Source organism: Oratosquilla oratoria, chromosome 5 (genome assembly GCF_046742065.1).
Source record: "Oratosquilla oratoria isolate Oo_2021 chromosome 5, ASM4674206v1, whole genome shotgun sequence".
Lineage (NCBI taxonomy): Eukaryota > Metazoa > Arthropoda > Malacostraca > Stomatopoda > Squillidae > Oratosquilla > Oratosquilla oratoria.
In genome coordinates, this window is record NC_134781.1 from 78,657,850 (window position 1) to 78,673,728 (window position 15,879).

The 15,879-nt window shown below is 38.4% G+C and overlaps 2 protein-coding genes across 4 annotated transcripts in view; one reads left to right on the plus strand and one right to left on the minus strand.

Annotated features, from left to right (window-relative positions):
• The window catches only part of LOC143025592 (transmembrane protein 268), a 145,148-nt gene extending 141,102 nt beyond the window's left edge, over positions 1-4,046 (minus strand). Inside the window, exon 1 of one of the 2 annotated variants that reach the window (XM_076185509.1) lies at positions 3,917-4,046. The gene's annotated coding sequence lies outside the window, so the exon portion shown is untranslated. Of the gene's footprint in view, positions 1-3,720; positions 3,853-3,916 lie in introns of those variants that run through there. The other variant, XM_076185508.1, reaches the window with a different exon arrangement.
• A 185-nt stretch (positions 4,047-4,231) lies between these two features.
• On the plus strand, positions 4,232-11,723 carry CSN8 (COP9 signalosome subunit 8). Of its 2 annotated transcripts, XM_076185514.1 has the most exons (5): positions 4,384-4,402; positions 4,538-4,641; positions 6,895-6,965; positions 8,406-8,584; positions 11,210-11,723. In XM_076185514.1, exons 2-5 carry the CDS (start codon positions 4,585-4,587, stop codon positions 11,458-11,460), a joined length of 558 nt encoding a protein of 185 aa, XP_076041629.1. In that variant the 5' UTR covers positions 4,384-4,402; positions 4,538-4,584; the 3' UTR covers positions 11,461-11,723. The 2 variants fall into 2 exon arrangements, with proteins under 2 accessions (XP_076041628.1, XP_076041629.1); XM_076185513.1 differs by lacking the exon at positions 6,895-6,965 and having other exon boundaries at positions 4,232-4,402; positions 4,523-4,641.
• Positions 11,724-15,879: the final 4,156 nt, after the last annotated feature.

Below are 15,879 nucleotides of genomic sequence, written 5' to 3' on the forward strand. Positions count from 1 at the left end.
GCGAGGTTCAAACCGACAGTGTGAACAGGGCCTAAACACCCCGCCCACCAACACACACACATTTTACTCATGGTGATTCCATCTTGCAGAAAGAACCAAAGAACGATTTTTTTTCCATTAAGAATTCAAAGTAACGAGGGGCCCAGGAATGTTTGGATAATTCATGTCTTAAATATGTTGGTTTTCTTCATGTCTTATTATGCGCAGGCGAGTGGCACAAAGTGGTTGGTCACTGCTGCCTCAAATAGGGACCGACTACAAAACCGCAGCCTCACAGTGGCCAGTCACGATCCTCAAGAACCCTGGAGTATTGTGTCGTGTTATTATGGGAAAATGTAGTTATTTCGGATTGTATTTACCAGCGCTTCTGTCCAAACGAGGTGGCCGAATGCCACCCCCACGTGGCTGGGCTTAGAAAACGGACAGTGGGGGGAGATTATCCTCACCGACGTCCGTCTCTCGGAACCACCAACACCGGTTGTACCTAACAATGGCCCTTTAAACACCAACAAGGCGAGGGGCCTACAACAGGAGCTGAGTACCTGTGGACGAAGCTGTCACATTTGCCATATATGTTTGGACTCTGCATCAAGGCTACACCAAATATTTCACTATTAATTTAACATAATTCAATTATATATTATATTTTAGTGGACATTAAACAGATATTTCGCTACCACTTTCACACACACACACACACACACACACATACGAAAATCGACTTAAGCACATGAATCTGTTTTCCCTAAAAAAGCGTAGACTCAGAGGTGACTTGATACAGGTCTTTAAGATTTTAAAGGGAATTGACAACATCAAAAGTGACAAAATTTTCACATTGAATGAGAATCAGACAAGAAACAATGGTCTCAAACTGTCCGGAAATAGATTCAATTTGGAAGTAGGTAGAAACAACTTTGCCAACCGTGTAGTTAATGAATGGAATAAACTTCCTGCACAGGTAGTGCAATGTAGTTCAGTTCGAAGCTTTAAGAATCATTTAGATAAATACCTAAGTAAGATGCTGTAATGATTATAATTTATGTTATATTATTTGTTTTTGTTTTGTTATAATTTGTCTGTCTGATTTTCATTTATTATTAGTTATATGTCAATTTATAATCATTTACTATTTACCTGTTTGTTTGTTATTCAACTATACCTATGCTTTTATTTATGTATTTTATTTGTTATTTTTACATTATTATAGTTTTAATTTATTATTAATATGGTTTTTTTTTCATCCGACCTAGATATGGATCAAAAGGTCTCCTGTCGGCATACTCCGCCTTTGTAATCCTTTGTAACATATATATATATATGTATATATATATATATATATATATATATCCTAGAGTTGACACCTTGACATGGTGGATAGGCTTGAGAATCTTAATGACTACAAAAGCTATATCGATAGAGAAAATCTCTGCAGGGTTTGATTTGATACACACACATAAACACAAATATATATAAAATTTCTTCTTTTTTAGTGGACAGCAAATGAAACAATTATATGTTTGGACAAGTGCAATTCACTTGCCATAAGAACGATGCGCAGTGTGTTTAGTCACTTCTGAAGTTAACCAAAGCGGGGCGGGACGAGAGGACGAAAAAGTCGACTCGAGCTTGCTGGCGTTCATCTCGCACATGACTAAACGACCCTGAAGTTTTGTTTGTTGCTCCGAACAAACAACAATGTCATTGTATTCCCCTGTGTGCGTTTCTTTCGCTGAATCTGATCAGACAAAACAACAGCCAAGCGTCGTTAGGTGGGGGAAATCTTTCACACACACACGCGCGCACGCGATGTACACTATATTCATTACATTTCTCTTCTACACGTCAACAACCACAACATACAATAATAATAATAATAATAATAATAATAATAATGAGGATGATGATATGGCTTAACGTTACAAACTCCTCCCTATCGAGAAGGCTAGGACGGTGCCCCTCACTGAGGACTTGGTAGCGTGGAATTTAATGAACCATGCCCTTGGTTCAACTTCGCCAGTGGCAGGATTCGAACCGCCATCCCCTCGACCCCAGCCGCAAGTAACGACGCCCTAACCCGCTAAATGATGATGATAATAATAATAACAACAACAATAATTACTACAAAAATATCTATTTCACTTTTATTCAACGGTTACCAAATCCTCCATCAAACCTCTCTCTATTAGTGCAAGACACTTGCAGTACGAGATCAGTCGCCGGTTGTCTCCTTCTTTTACGAGAACATGTGCAAGATATACAGAGGTAATTAAAAGATATTACATATCGTGGACACGGCCCGGTGTCCGACTACCAGACTATCGGGGTTGCGCATCCAGGTGGAGACGAGGACGTTGGGTTTTTGGTGATGGACAGCAGGGAGATGATTCTCTCCGACACCCATCCTGCAGGACCACAACATACAGTTACCTACCGCTGGTCTCCATTATATATATATATATATATATATATATATATATATATATATATATATATATATATATATATATTACTGCCAATAACTGGCAGTAAAAGCACTTAAGGCAAAGGTGACAGTTTCTATAACGGTTAAACTTTTGTTGCATTTCATGTTTTCACATAGAAAACATGTACTGACTATATATATATATATATATATATATATATATATATATATATATATATATATATATATATATATATATATATATATATATATATACACACACACACACACCCAGACAAGAAGATACACAAAATAGTGGGAGAAACCTACAATTTATTACAATCAATAAAGGTGGCTTTTAATTACTTGGATGAGGTAATGGTAAAGAAAATACTAGTCACACCGATAAGACCAAGATTGGAGTACGCTGCAACACTATGGACACCCAGTACAATATATATATATATATATATATATATATATATATATATATATATATATATATATATGTATATATATATACTGTATATATATATATATATATATATATATATATATATATATATATATATATATATAGTCATCGTAAACGAGTCACTGACGCGTTTACAAACACGATATACAGTTGGTGAAAGCAACGGTTCCGAAAACTGCAACCTTAACCTTTAGGGGATTGATATTTTATTTATTTTAGTTTTTTTGTTATTATTATATGATAGAAATCGCCTGGTGTCATAAAGTATTGTACCGTTACATACACAGACACACACACACACAACCAATAGGATTAATCAGAAATATTATTTTTCGGGGGTTGAGAAGATGTTCCTCAAACGATTATCAAATGGAATCACGGAGGATAAATATTCACTGAAGAGACAACACCACTCATACATGTTGAGATATACAGAAACATACTTAAATAACAAATACACTGAAATCTTACTTGGGCAGCAGAAATATTAGCCAATGCTACAAGGGCTAGTTGCATTTAACATTAATATTTTGTAACATTCCGTCTCTTAACACAACCTTCTCGTCTACCTTACGTCAATGAAAGATGTTTCGCTGTAGTAACTTTCACTAACAATATGTATACGTGCGCGCTGTCCTAAATACGGAATTCACACAAATAAACAAAAGTAGGTACCCTCTACACTGTCGTCGCAGCTTCAACGTCAAACACTTCCTACGGATATGTACGCTTATTTGACAACTTCACAAACTTTATTTCACTCCATTGTACACACAAAAAGATAATAATACATAAGCATGTTTGATGTGACAAGCTGACTTACGAATTTTGAAGATTTAAGAATGTCTACACCACTTGTAATCTCACTAACCCACCGAACCACTCAAATGTCATGACCAAACTGAACCACCTGTCTCCACTGCGAAGGTAGGAGACCCTACCTCGACACTGTAATGAGGAACTTATTTTGTATATGAAACATAAACTCTTCTCTCAACGTTTAACTTTCAAAAACTTACCGATTGATTTATTTGAGTGTCAGGTACTTGAAGTAATCCAGGTAGTTTTGAGATCATATAGAAAGATAAAGGACGGAGAATTTGAAACAGCGTTCTCAGATTTGTAAGAATACCGTAAACAGGTGAGTACTACATAAGTTAGTAAAGTTGGGGCATCAATTCGAATCCTTCAAGTTTTATAAGATTTAGATTGTTTTTCAAAGATATTTGGTTATCTAAACACTATTTTTATAGAATCAAAGCCTTTATACTTAGCAAGGTCTTACAGGTTTTGTTACTTATATCCAGGTGTGACACCATTTGTTAAAAGAACTGCAGATATGTTATACAGATTATGTTGCGTTATATCTTAAAACAAGCAAAATTGACTATGTTCTCCTTATAAGAAAATGTACATCTGAAGATATAAAGGCAGTTATTCTATACATGTAAGAATCTAATTCTTACATGTCATCGAAAATGGGAAAAATGTTTGTGTCCGATTGCGTCAGTAATATTTCTTTTATTTGTGGATAATATTCTCATGACATTTTATAAAAATTTAGACATATGAAGATATATTACTATACTACAAATAAATCTAAGTTTGAATTATAATTATTTCAGCAATCTTCATTACAGGACTTTTTTAGACGTTTCGAACACGTAGGTAAACAACAAATCCAGGAATGGCTGCGGTGGACTATGATAAACTTGCCGATGATTTGGAAAAACAAGAGCTTGATGTGAGTGTCAGTTGTTGAACAGTAAGGACTGTGAATTGTTATAGTGCCTAATATTTACCATTGTTTCACCCAATAATTCCTTTGAAATTCGGAAGCAATGTTTGAGTTGGATTGTTACTTGTAATTTTCTTATCACTATTTCTTCCTCAAGTAATGCTAGAAAAGTTTGACAGTTGTCACATTTATTATATACCTGTATAAAACTTAAACCCACTCTCGGAGAAAGATAAGCTGAGATACAGGGTAAACCGTATATTTCGACCACTAACTGTGGTCCTCTTCAGCTGAGGAGGACCACAGTTAGTGGTCGAAATATACGGTTTACCCTGTATCTCAGCTTATCTTTCTCTGAGAGTGGGTTGTAAGTTTTATTTTATTCGTGTGTTACGACACCTACGTTACATGATTTGATATACCTGTATGTTCATTACGTTGCCAAAGAAACCGGAGTCTGAAGTAATACGCAATATATCTTGCGAGTAGAATAAATGTTTTTATTTATATTAAAGTATAGGGTAAGCAAAACTTAAATTATTATTATATACCTTTCTTTCTCTCAGACTTGTGTGTGTATATATATATATATTTTGCCATGACTTTACAGGAGTAAAAGGTCATTTTTATAGGTTAGATTTTTAGAAGTGCACACCTACGTGATAGAGCAATATAATATTGAATAATAATTTTGTAAATTACAGTACATCAATGTAATATACATTATTTTTGGTGGAAATCAATAAAAGAAAAAGTTGCTAAAAGCTATACATAAATGTAGGCACTTCAATTGCTTGAGATGCCATCTTTGTTTTTGTAGTGCGGAAATTGAAGAAATTAAAGTATGATAACTTAACCTATCTAACTTAACCTAACCTACCTACCTAATGTAACCTGCATTAAGTAATGCAGTACCTGTAATTCTAGAGGTAGTCAAGGTGTTCATTGTTGTCTTCGACCTCTGAATCTATCAAAACAAAGATGGTGTCTAAAGGAGTCAATGTGACTTTGTTCGCTTGTGCATAGCTTTAGCAACATTTTCTGTTATTGATTTCTGCCAAGATAAAGATTTATTATATTGATGTATTATACTTTACAAAATTTATATTTAATTTTTTAATGCTATATCGCATAGTTGTGCACTTTAAAAAAATACCTTTTATAGTGCCAGTCATCCCCAACTATTACTTTATGCTCTTTAGATAAGTCTACATATTCTAAGATACTATCGTAAATGGTGTAGGATCAACTTGGCCCATCGCTAACTTGGCATATCTACTCAACCAAGGCAACTCACCATAGTCAGGTCAGGTTAAGTTAGGTGAGAGTAGACAAATTTATCATACTTTAATTTCTTTGATCTCTGCATCTATCAAAACAAAGATGGCATATCAAGCAGCTGATGAGCCTAGCTGGTTATGGGCTCAGCTGGCCAGCAAACTCATAAATGACCTGTTTTAGAAATAATTCTAAATGCTTGCTTGAATACTGGAATGGAATGGGCTAGTGTTAAACATTCCATTCATCATCTTGTACACTCATGTATTTCATTAACCTTACATACAATTTCCACTACAAGCTGATTGACTGAATGGCATGTGATATCACATGGTAATGCACTGGTTGAGTGGGTTAGTGTCCCTACTTTCGGCTGAAGTCAAGGTGAGGCAGTTCGAACCCTACTGCCAGCGAGTTGGACCAAGGGCATGGTTCATTAAATTCCATGCTACAAAGTCCTTTGTAAGGGGCACCATCCTAGCTCTCTGATAGGAAGTTCATGATGTTAAACTGAATCAGTTGTGTAAACGTCCATTGTTTCTCCCATTTCAGCCTTACGTTTGATGATTTGCTCAAGAAACACAAATCGACAGTAGTATCAGTAGAACTTGAGATAATCCTGTTAGTGGACCCTAGGATCTGTATGCACCTGTAAGGTCATCAGTAATACCTGCATAATATGCAAGCAGTCGTAAGATTTTTTTTTTTTTCAACTGCTGCGGTTTTTGAGCTTTGGAAGTTCCTCACTCGTACTTGTGGTTGATAAAGGAATATGAATAGCAATAACAAGATTTGTCAGGAGTGGAATTTCTCACAACAAACTAACATCATTTGGTACAGCTATTCCAAAAGTTTTTTTTCTTCTTCTTCATTATAGGGTACCATGTTCTGGATACATAGTTCTCACCACATTTATAGAACTATTTATGAAAAAAAGGATTCCCATATGGTATTACAAAATTAATTATTTCTTTTTCGTAGGCCCCCAATGGAGTGCCACCAACACACATCTATGAACAGCTACTTGCAATCTACCTCTTCCAGAAGGACTTGTAAGTTAAACAACAAAACTAGTTCCATTTGTTATAGGCTCTAATAATGCTCAGTGTAAGACAGAGTAAAATAGTGTGTAGTGTAGTGCGTCTTGATAAATAACAAATACAAAGCAAATGTACACTTACCTTTTGGAAATCATCAATAGCGCGATAGTTTTACTATGATAAATGTTATGTGATTTTATTGCAAGTGTCACATGGAAGAGAATAGTCAGTAAATTTTTAGAAGTGCACACCTACATGATATGATAATAGAAAATGAAATATTCTTTTTGTAAATTATAGTATGTCAACATAATATACATTTTTCTCATTGGATATCAATAATAGAAAAAGTAAGTAAAAGCAATACATTGATGAACAGAGCCGTGGCGACTACTTCAGATGCCATCTTTATTTTGATAGATGTGGAAGTTGAAATAAATTTTTAGAAGTGCACACCTACACAGTGTAACAATAGAAAAGTAAATATTCATTTTGTAAATTATAATACATCAATGTAATATACATTTTTCTTGGTGGAAATCAATAATGGTAAAAGTTGGTAAATGAACGGAGCCATGGTGACTGCTTGAGATGCTATCTTTGTTTTGATAGATGTGGAAATCAAAGTAAATTTTTAGAAGTGCATACCTATGTGATGTACCAATAGAAAATTAAATAATCATTTTGTAAATTATGATAAATCAATGTAATATATGTTTTTCTTTGAGAAAATCAATAACAGAAAAAGCTGCTAAAAGCAATACACTAATAAACTGAGCTGTGGCAGCTGCTTTGTTTTGATAAATATGGAGATCAAAGAAATTAAAGAAAGATAAATTTGTCTAGTCCTAGCCTTAACTAACCTACCTGACCTAACCTAATCTGCATTTAAGAATACAACACTTGTAATTCTAGAGGTCATCAGGGTTGTCATTGTCATCAGGATGATTTATGGCCAGTTTTAGCATCCAATCGGACTGTGGGGTGTAATGAAGTTTCATACTTTAAGAAAAGCATTAATTTCAGCTCCATAGCACTGTTTTAAAAAATGTGTAGTTTAGTGATGTCACTTGGAGTGGGAGAACACCCAGTACACAACATCAATGCCATCGTCAAATGACACTATGACATCTTGAACTTATAATCACAGCTTTGTTTGGTAGTGTATTTGCTTTTAGAAAAGTTTTTCGTTATTGATATCCACCAAGAAAAATATGATGTATTATAATTTACAAAATGAATGTTTAGCTTTCTGTTGCTTTATCGTGGTGGTGAACACTTCTAAAAAATACTGAATAGTCTTGCAGTCAAGACCCTACTAGGGTCAGAGTCCATTTTTCTTGCAATACAATTATAAGTTCATCTAATAGTTGCCATAACAAATTCCATTGTGATTGTGTACTGAATGAGTTAACCATGAATAATTCTTTTCCTTTGATTAAATGTCTGCAGGACTGGCGCCAAGTTTCTATGGAAGCGCATCCCGTCCAATGCCAAGTCAGGTTCCACCGAGCTTGGTAATATTTGGGCAGTAGGGGAACACTTATGGAGAAGAGATCTGCCAGGCGTTTACAAAGCCCTCAACAGGGAATGGTCGAATAATGTTAAAGAAATTATGCAAGCTGTTTTTGGTAAGTGTTACCAAAAGATGGGAAGAGAGGAAGTGTTTAAATGTGTTTGAGATGAAATGCCTGAGATGTATGGTAGGGGTTACAAGGCTGGATAGAGTGAGAAACGGGGAGGTGAGGAGAAGAGCAGGGGTGAAAAGTGAGTTGGGAGATAGGGTTGATGAAAGAGTATTGGGATGGTTTGGACACATGGAAAGAGTGAGTGAAGAAAGATTAGTAAAAGAGGTGTGGAGGTAGTGAACATGAAGGGGCAACCAAGGATGAGATGGATGGATGGGGGTAAAAGGGGCATTGGGAAAGGCAGGAGTGTCTGTTAAGGAAGGAAAGGAGAAGAGAAGATAGGGGTGAATGGAGAATGGATGATGCTGTGATGTATGGAAGGGGGTGGGTGGGGAATGGAGGGGTGAAGGAGTATGTGTGAATGATGATATTTTGACACAGCCCAAATAGATTTCTCCCTGTCTTCTCTTTTTCTGCATGAGGGGACAAAGAAGGGGGGTTGCTGATATGAAGCAGCCTTGCTGTGGATGTGCTGTGTCTTGCTGCATTGTTTCTGACCCAGGGCAATGGGTGAGATGCAGGGATGGCATTAGAACATAAGAATACAAAAATGAAGGAGACTCCAAGAGACCATAAGGCCTACACTAGGCAGTTCCATGTCCATTACCACCTGTCATCCCCATCCATAAAGTTGTCTAACCGTTTCTTAAAACAACCAATAGTTTCAGCTCTCACTACATGGTTACTAAGTCTGTTCCATTCATTGACCACCCTATTAGTAAACCCATTCTTGTCTATTTCCTTCTTAAATCTAAACTTGTCCAATTTAAATCCATTACTGCGAGTCCTGCCCTGTTGTCTTAATATGATGACCTTGTTTGTGTCACCCTTGTTAAAGCCTTTGATCCACTTGAATACCTCTATTAGATTACCCTGCACTCTGTGTCTTTCCAGAGAATGTAAGTTAAGGTGCCTAAGCCTCTCCTCACCCAGGAGGAGCCAAGAAAAGAGGGAGGGAGGGGTGGTGAATGGGAGTGGGGTATGTGAGGATGAAATGGGTGGGAGTGGATTTATGCCTTTGACTTTGGCTACCTCCCTTGTTTTTGAGAGGGAGGAAAGGGTGGTGGATGGGAGTGGAATGGGTGGGAGTAGGTACATATCTTTGACTTGGTTACCTCCCTTATAAGGTGGAAAATGCCATTGGTATATAGATAGTTGCTTGTTTTTTCCCTGTAAGTTGGTCTTCAAAGTCCTCATCTCCACATGAAAGTACAACCCCAAGGGTCTGACTTTCAGTTACTCTACAGTAAGTCCTCGTTATACGGTACATATGCGTTCCTGAAAACCTTACCGCAAATTGAAATTACCATATACCGAACCAATTATAACATGTAATAATAGGATATGGCAGACGTACCTCCTCCCTGCTCTTTCCTCCTCAAAAAACGAGGGGATACCATATCTATGAATTTTTCTTACCATAAATGGAATTGAGGGTATTAATTACCAAATACTGTAACTGTGAATTTACTGGATAAAGAATTACCATATAAGGAGGACTCACTGTACCAGGTTCAAGATCTGTCTATCAACTTAAACTGGATCTCCCAAGCCTTTCTAACATCAAAGCTGGCCAGTACAGTATCTGCTCCTCCCCTGCTATAATAAACTGTAGAAAGTCTGAAACTCATCCAGCATAGATAACAATCCAACATTTTTTTCCCCAAAGGTCTGTGGAAGACCATTGCCAGCTACTGTGGAGTTGTGAGTTTCCAAACAGTGAAATTAAATCAAGATTTATTTATCATCCTTTTCCTTTCTAAGTTCCTGCATCCCTTTTGTTTTCAGGTTTCCTCTCTCCCTTCACCTATTTTCATTCTTTTTGTGAACTAAAACCACCTCCATTGGACACCTAAATACAGAAAGCAAAATTCTCCCAATAGAACACCACATGAAAATGACAGAAACACAATTTTATGTCAGAACCCAAATCACCGTACACCCCTTACATTAATTTTCACAAGCACCACCAACAGAATGCAGTAAAAGAGTACATTAGCACCATACTTCTCAAATATCTATGATAACCTACTACCTATACCACATAAAACATCCACACAGAAACACATGTGTTCTCAGATTACTAAACAAGCCCTTCAAGAAAGACTGCCAAACATAAATCCCACAAGAAAACCCTCCCACACCTGACAAGAACCACACTGGCATGCCCACACTCCAGTCACCACCCAGCAATAAGATAATTAAGATAGTAGCTTCCTGATAGGAGGAGTTTGTAATGTAAAACCACATCATATTAACATGGAATAGGCCTGGCTACAGAATCAAACTACCCTAGATGTCACCACCATGCAGAGGATGTTGAATGTATCATCCTATGAGTACAATGCCCCACATTAATAGTCCCATGACAACATGGTATTTCTTTCCTGAGTGACTTATTGACCCACCTAGATGTGGGTCTTCTGTAATAGAGACCTGGGGCAACCGATAGATTGATTGATTCTAATAAAAAGAGAGAATCCAGACCCGGTTTTTTTGTCACACCCATTATTTGTATCTTGATGCTTATAAAATGAAGACTTCAAGAACGTCCCTTTCTTTTTGCAGAAAAGACACGTCAGCGGGCAGTTGAGCTTGTTGGACGTGCTTACACATCGATAAGGGCCGAGGACTTTGCACAGCTGGTTGGTATGACAGAGGAGGAGGCTGTAAAAGCAGCTCAGGGTTATGGCTGGGGATTTGATGAAGCCACTAGAATGATTCTTCCAACTCCACCTACTACGCCTCCACAACAACCTGTACCCTCTGACGAACAGCTTAAACGTTTAACAGATTACATTGCCTTTCTTGAGAATTAGGGATAATACTTATTCATTCTTTTATATAATGTTTTTGATGAACTCTACAAAAATCCAAGCTAGACACAAGATTTGAATTATTGGGACAGACTGAAATTACCATAGTGTTGTCTCTTAGTTACCTTTTATATTCATAAAAAAAAATCAAATGTAATCATACAGTCAACAGATTATGTTAAACTTGAGTTGTGTTTTGAATGTTCAAGTACTGAATTTATTGCCCACATTTATTTTCTCTCAGTCCTAATAAATTGGTCTTTTCATGGTCATTTCTATTAACCTTTCTCTAAGAATATGAGATGTACACTGTACGGAGATTGTGTTGATAACTTGCACATACTACCACAATCCACAAGGTGGAGACCAAGCCCCCTCTGTATGGGGCTTGGGGTGGAGAATTTGCATCCCTGTGGACTGGCACTCAATTCCCAGATCTAGGCTTGGGGCCTTTTTTAAGAAATCTTTTGAATCTGGCTAGTGCATTTTGCCACGTTTGTGGATACAGCAGGGTTCTTCTACAATAAGTCCAGCCAAGTTGCCTAAAGATCACTTCATATAAAAAATCCCAAATCTTGTCTGTCATATATATATTTTTTTTAAGTAAAATATGATAATTTTAATGAACTTTTGTGAGGAGAGTGGCCAAGTTGAAGCATACACCCATCCCATACCCACAAAAAAACATCAAAACCTACTTATTACCCCTCTCTTAGCACTTCCACAACAGTGAGCAACAACCAGAGGTGGTTTAACCCCATTGCTTCATTATATGGCAACCCTTCATCTATTACAAAAATACAAAGCAGACAAGAATATCCCATAATGGAGGAGTGAAGGATAAAGTAGAGCTAGGTGTGGGGGAGGAATGGGGATGGTTCAAGGAGGGAGTCACAAAGTGTGCAAGGATGGTGTGAGGAACAAGAAGGACAAGAGGAAATAGAAGGAAGGGTAGTGAATGGTGGGATGAGGAAACAAAGAAGGTTATAGAAGAGAAGAAGCGAGCTTTCACAGATTGGTTACAAAATAGGACAAGGGAGTCATATGAGAGGTACAAAGAAAAGAAAAGAGAAGTAAAGCAAAAGGTAAAGGAGAGCAGATGTGAAGTGGGGTAAGAGTATGACAGAAAATTTTGAAAGTAATAAAAAGATGTTTTGGAAAGAAAGTAAGAGAGGAAGAGGAGGCGAATCAAGTAGAGAAGAAAAGGTAAAAGGTGCAGATGGCGAGATGATAATGGAAGAGAAGGCAGTAAGGGGAAGATGGGCAGAATATTTTAGGGAGTTGTTAAATGTGAAGGAGGATAGGGAGGGAAAGATAGTTGCAGTGGGAAATGCTAAGAAAATGACCGTGATGAGAGGAAAATGGAGGAGAAATAAGGAAGGATGAAGAAGGCAGTTGTTAAGATGAAAGCAGGTAAGGCACTTGGTCTGGATGGATGCCATGCAGAATGTCTAAAAAATGGAGGTACAGTGATGGTGGACTGGCTAGTGAGGTTATTTAATGTTTGCTGGAGAGAGGGTAGAGTGCCAGAGGACTGGAGGAGTGCCTGTATAGTTCCACTTTACAAGGGAAGAGGGGACAAGTGTGAATGTAGTAGTCTCAGAGGGATTAGCTTAAGTGTAGTTGGGAAGGCTTATGGGAGGATTTTGATTGAGAGGATTAGGAGAGGAACAGAGGGAGTAATTGGTGAGGAACAGTGTGGATTTAGGATGGGTAGAGGTTGTGTGTAGATCAGATCTTTGTGGTAAGACAAATATGTGAGAAAGCTATAGGAAAGGGGAAGGATGTTTTTTGGACTTTTATAGATCTGGAAAAGGCTTACAATAGGGTAGACAGAAAGGCACTGCAGATATATGGGATAGGAGGAAAGCTTCTAGGAGCTGTCAAGAGTTTTTATGAGAGTAGTAGAGCTTGTGTCATGATTGGAAATGGAGAGAGTGGTTCGAGGTAAAGGTGGGACTTCGTCAAGGATGCACTATGTCGCCCTGGCTGTTCAACTTATACATGGATGGGGTGGTGCGAGAGGTGAATGTAAGGGTAGTGGGTCAGGGATTGGAGATGGTTAAAGAAAATGGAGAGAAGTGGGAGGTGAGCCAGCTGACGACACTGCGCTTGTGGCAGGATCGGAGGAGGGACTGAGGAAGTTGGTGACAGAGTTTGGGAGAGTATGTGATAGAAGAAAGCTAAAGATAAATGTGGGTAAAAGTAAGGTGATGAGATGTACAAGGGGTGAATGTGGCAGTAGACTGGAAGTGAGCATTAAGGAAGAGCGACTGGAGGAAGTGGATAGTTTTAGATACTTTGGTGCAAATGTGGCAGGAAAAGGTGGAGGTAGAATGTAGATTGAGAGAAGCGAGTAAATGCCTTGGTGGATTGAAGAGTGTAATGAGGAATAGACATTTGGGAATGGATGCTAAGAGGAGACTGTATGAAGGAGTGATTGTGCCAACAGCACTGTTTGGGGCAGAAACTTGGAACATAAGAGGAAGAGAGAAGGAGTTTGAATGTGTTTGAGATGAGGTGTCTGAGAAGTATGATGGGGGTTACTAGGCTAGATAGAGTGAGAAATGAGGAGAAGAATGGGGGTGGAAAGGGAGTTGGGAGATAGGGTTGATGAAAGAGTATTAGGATGGTTTGGACACATGGAAAGAATGAGTGAAGAAAGACTAGTAAAAGATGTATGGAAGGCATATGTGGAGGGAGTGAACATGAGGGGAAATCCTAGAGTGAGGTGGATGGATGGGGTGAAGGGGGCTTTGGGGAAGAGGGGAATGTCTGTTGAGGAAGGACGGGAGAGGACAGAAGACGGGTGAATGGAGAATGGTTGTATATGGATGATGATGTGATGCATGAGGTGGAATGGGCAGGGGGATGGGGGGTGAGGTAGTATGTGTGAGCAAAATTTGACGCAGCCCGAAGGGATTTCTCCCCGTCTTCTCCTTTTATGCATGGGGGGGACAGAGAGGGGGGGTCGCCGATTTAATGAAGCGGCCTTGCTGTGGATGTGCTGTGTCTTGCAACACTGCTTCTGACCCAGGGCAGTGGACAAGGTGCAGGGATGACCCGTCATCCAAGAGGTGCTAAGATAAGAGGGAGGGTGGAGGGGGTGTGGAGTGTATTCAGGGATGGAATGGGTGGGAATGATTTTATGCCTTTTCCTTTTTGGCTACCTTCCTTGTAAGGGGGAAAAAGCCTTGGTATATGTATGTATGTATGTCATACAGTAATTACATATTTTACAGTTGGCATCTTAAATTCATGAAATAAATTATTCAAGTTACTAATACAAATAAAGTACCTGAATATAAGGTGTCAGTACAGTAGTGTTTAAACTGTGAGCCATGGCTTGGTGGGCCACAGCATGTTTTCAGGTGGAATGATGTTTTCATCCAAAGTAATTTTTTCTTTACATCTCACAAATGGAACAAACCATTTGTATAAGGATGTGGTATTTTTTTTAAACAAACAGATGGGAGCCTGAAGCAACAGTGCATTGATGAATGTGGAGTATTTTTCAAGCAAGAAATTCACAAATTGTACTCTTAGCATCCTCATCACATGGTAGAATAAAGCTAGCATGGTTAAAGAGACCTGGGCCGGCCACGTGCCTTGAAAATGAACCAAATTATGCTTGGAAGTGAAAGTGAACAACCCTGAAACAAATTCTCCAGTGCAAAGGATTGCTGACTTCATACATATATCAAGGGCTTTTTTCCCCATTACAAGGGAGGTAGCCAAAAAGAAAAAAGGCATGAAAACCATTCCCACCCATTCCATCCCCAAATACACTCCACTCCCCTCCCTCTTATCTTGGCACCTCCTGGATGACAGGTCATCCCTGCATCTTGTCCACTGCCCTGGGTCAGAGGCAGTGTTGCAAGACACAGCACATCCAGGTTATTGCTAAACTTAAGGAGTGAAAATAAACCTGCTTTGGAGTTGCTCAGTCTCACTGCATTACCTTTGACCCAAGCCATGTGATGGGGAACAAAGATAACCCTTCATCCACCAGGTGCTGGGAGAGGTGATAAATGGGGTTTTGATTGGTTTTAGTAAGTAAGGGAAGGGTCATCAGAGGGTCTTGTAGGTAAGGGACTGGGTCATTAGAGGGTCTAAGGCAGTTGGTGACAGCTTGTTAAGGTATGTGACAGAAGAAAGTTGAAAATAAATGTAGGTGATGAGATATATATGGGGAGTGGCTGGCAGGGATTTGGAGGGAAGTCTAACAGCAGAGAGGCTTGAGGAAATGGTTAGTTTTAAGCAAGATCACATTTAGTGGCCCAACCTGAAGTAGATGTAACCTTCACTACTGATCTCATCACTGCCTGGTCTTCTTACCTCAGAGAGTCACTATATCCAATCCAAGCTTCTTGAGCTGTGCAAATGAAAAGGGTAGGCAATCATCCTGGGAGAGGAAAAGAA

Coding starts and splice junctions, on each gene's coding strand:
- CSN8 (XM_076185513.1), top strand. CDS start 4,364: ATGTCATCGAAAATGGGAAAAATGTTTGTGTCCGATTGC. Junction 4,403..4,522: donor AAATGTTTGTGTCCGATTGC/GTCAGTAATATT, acceptor TAATTATTTCAG/CAATCTTCATTACAGGACTT. Junction 8,585..11,209: donor AATTATGCAAGCTGTTTTTG/GTAAGTGTTACC, acceptor TTCTTTTTGCAG/AAAAGACACGTCAGCGGGCA.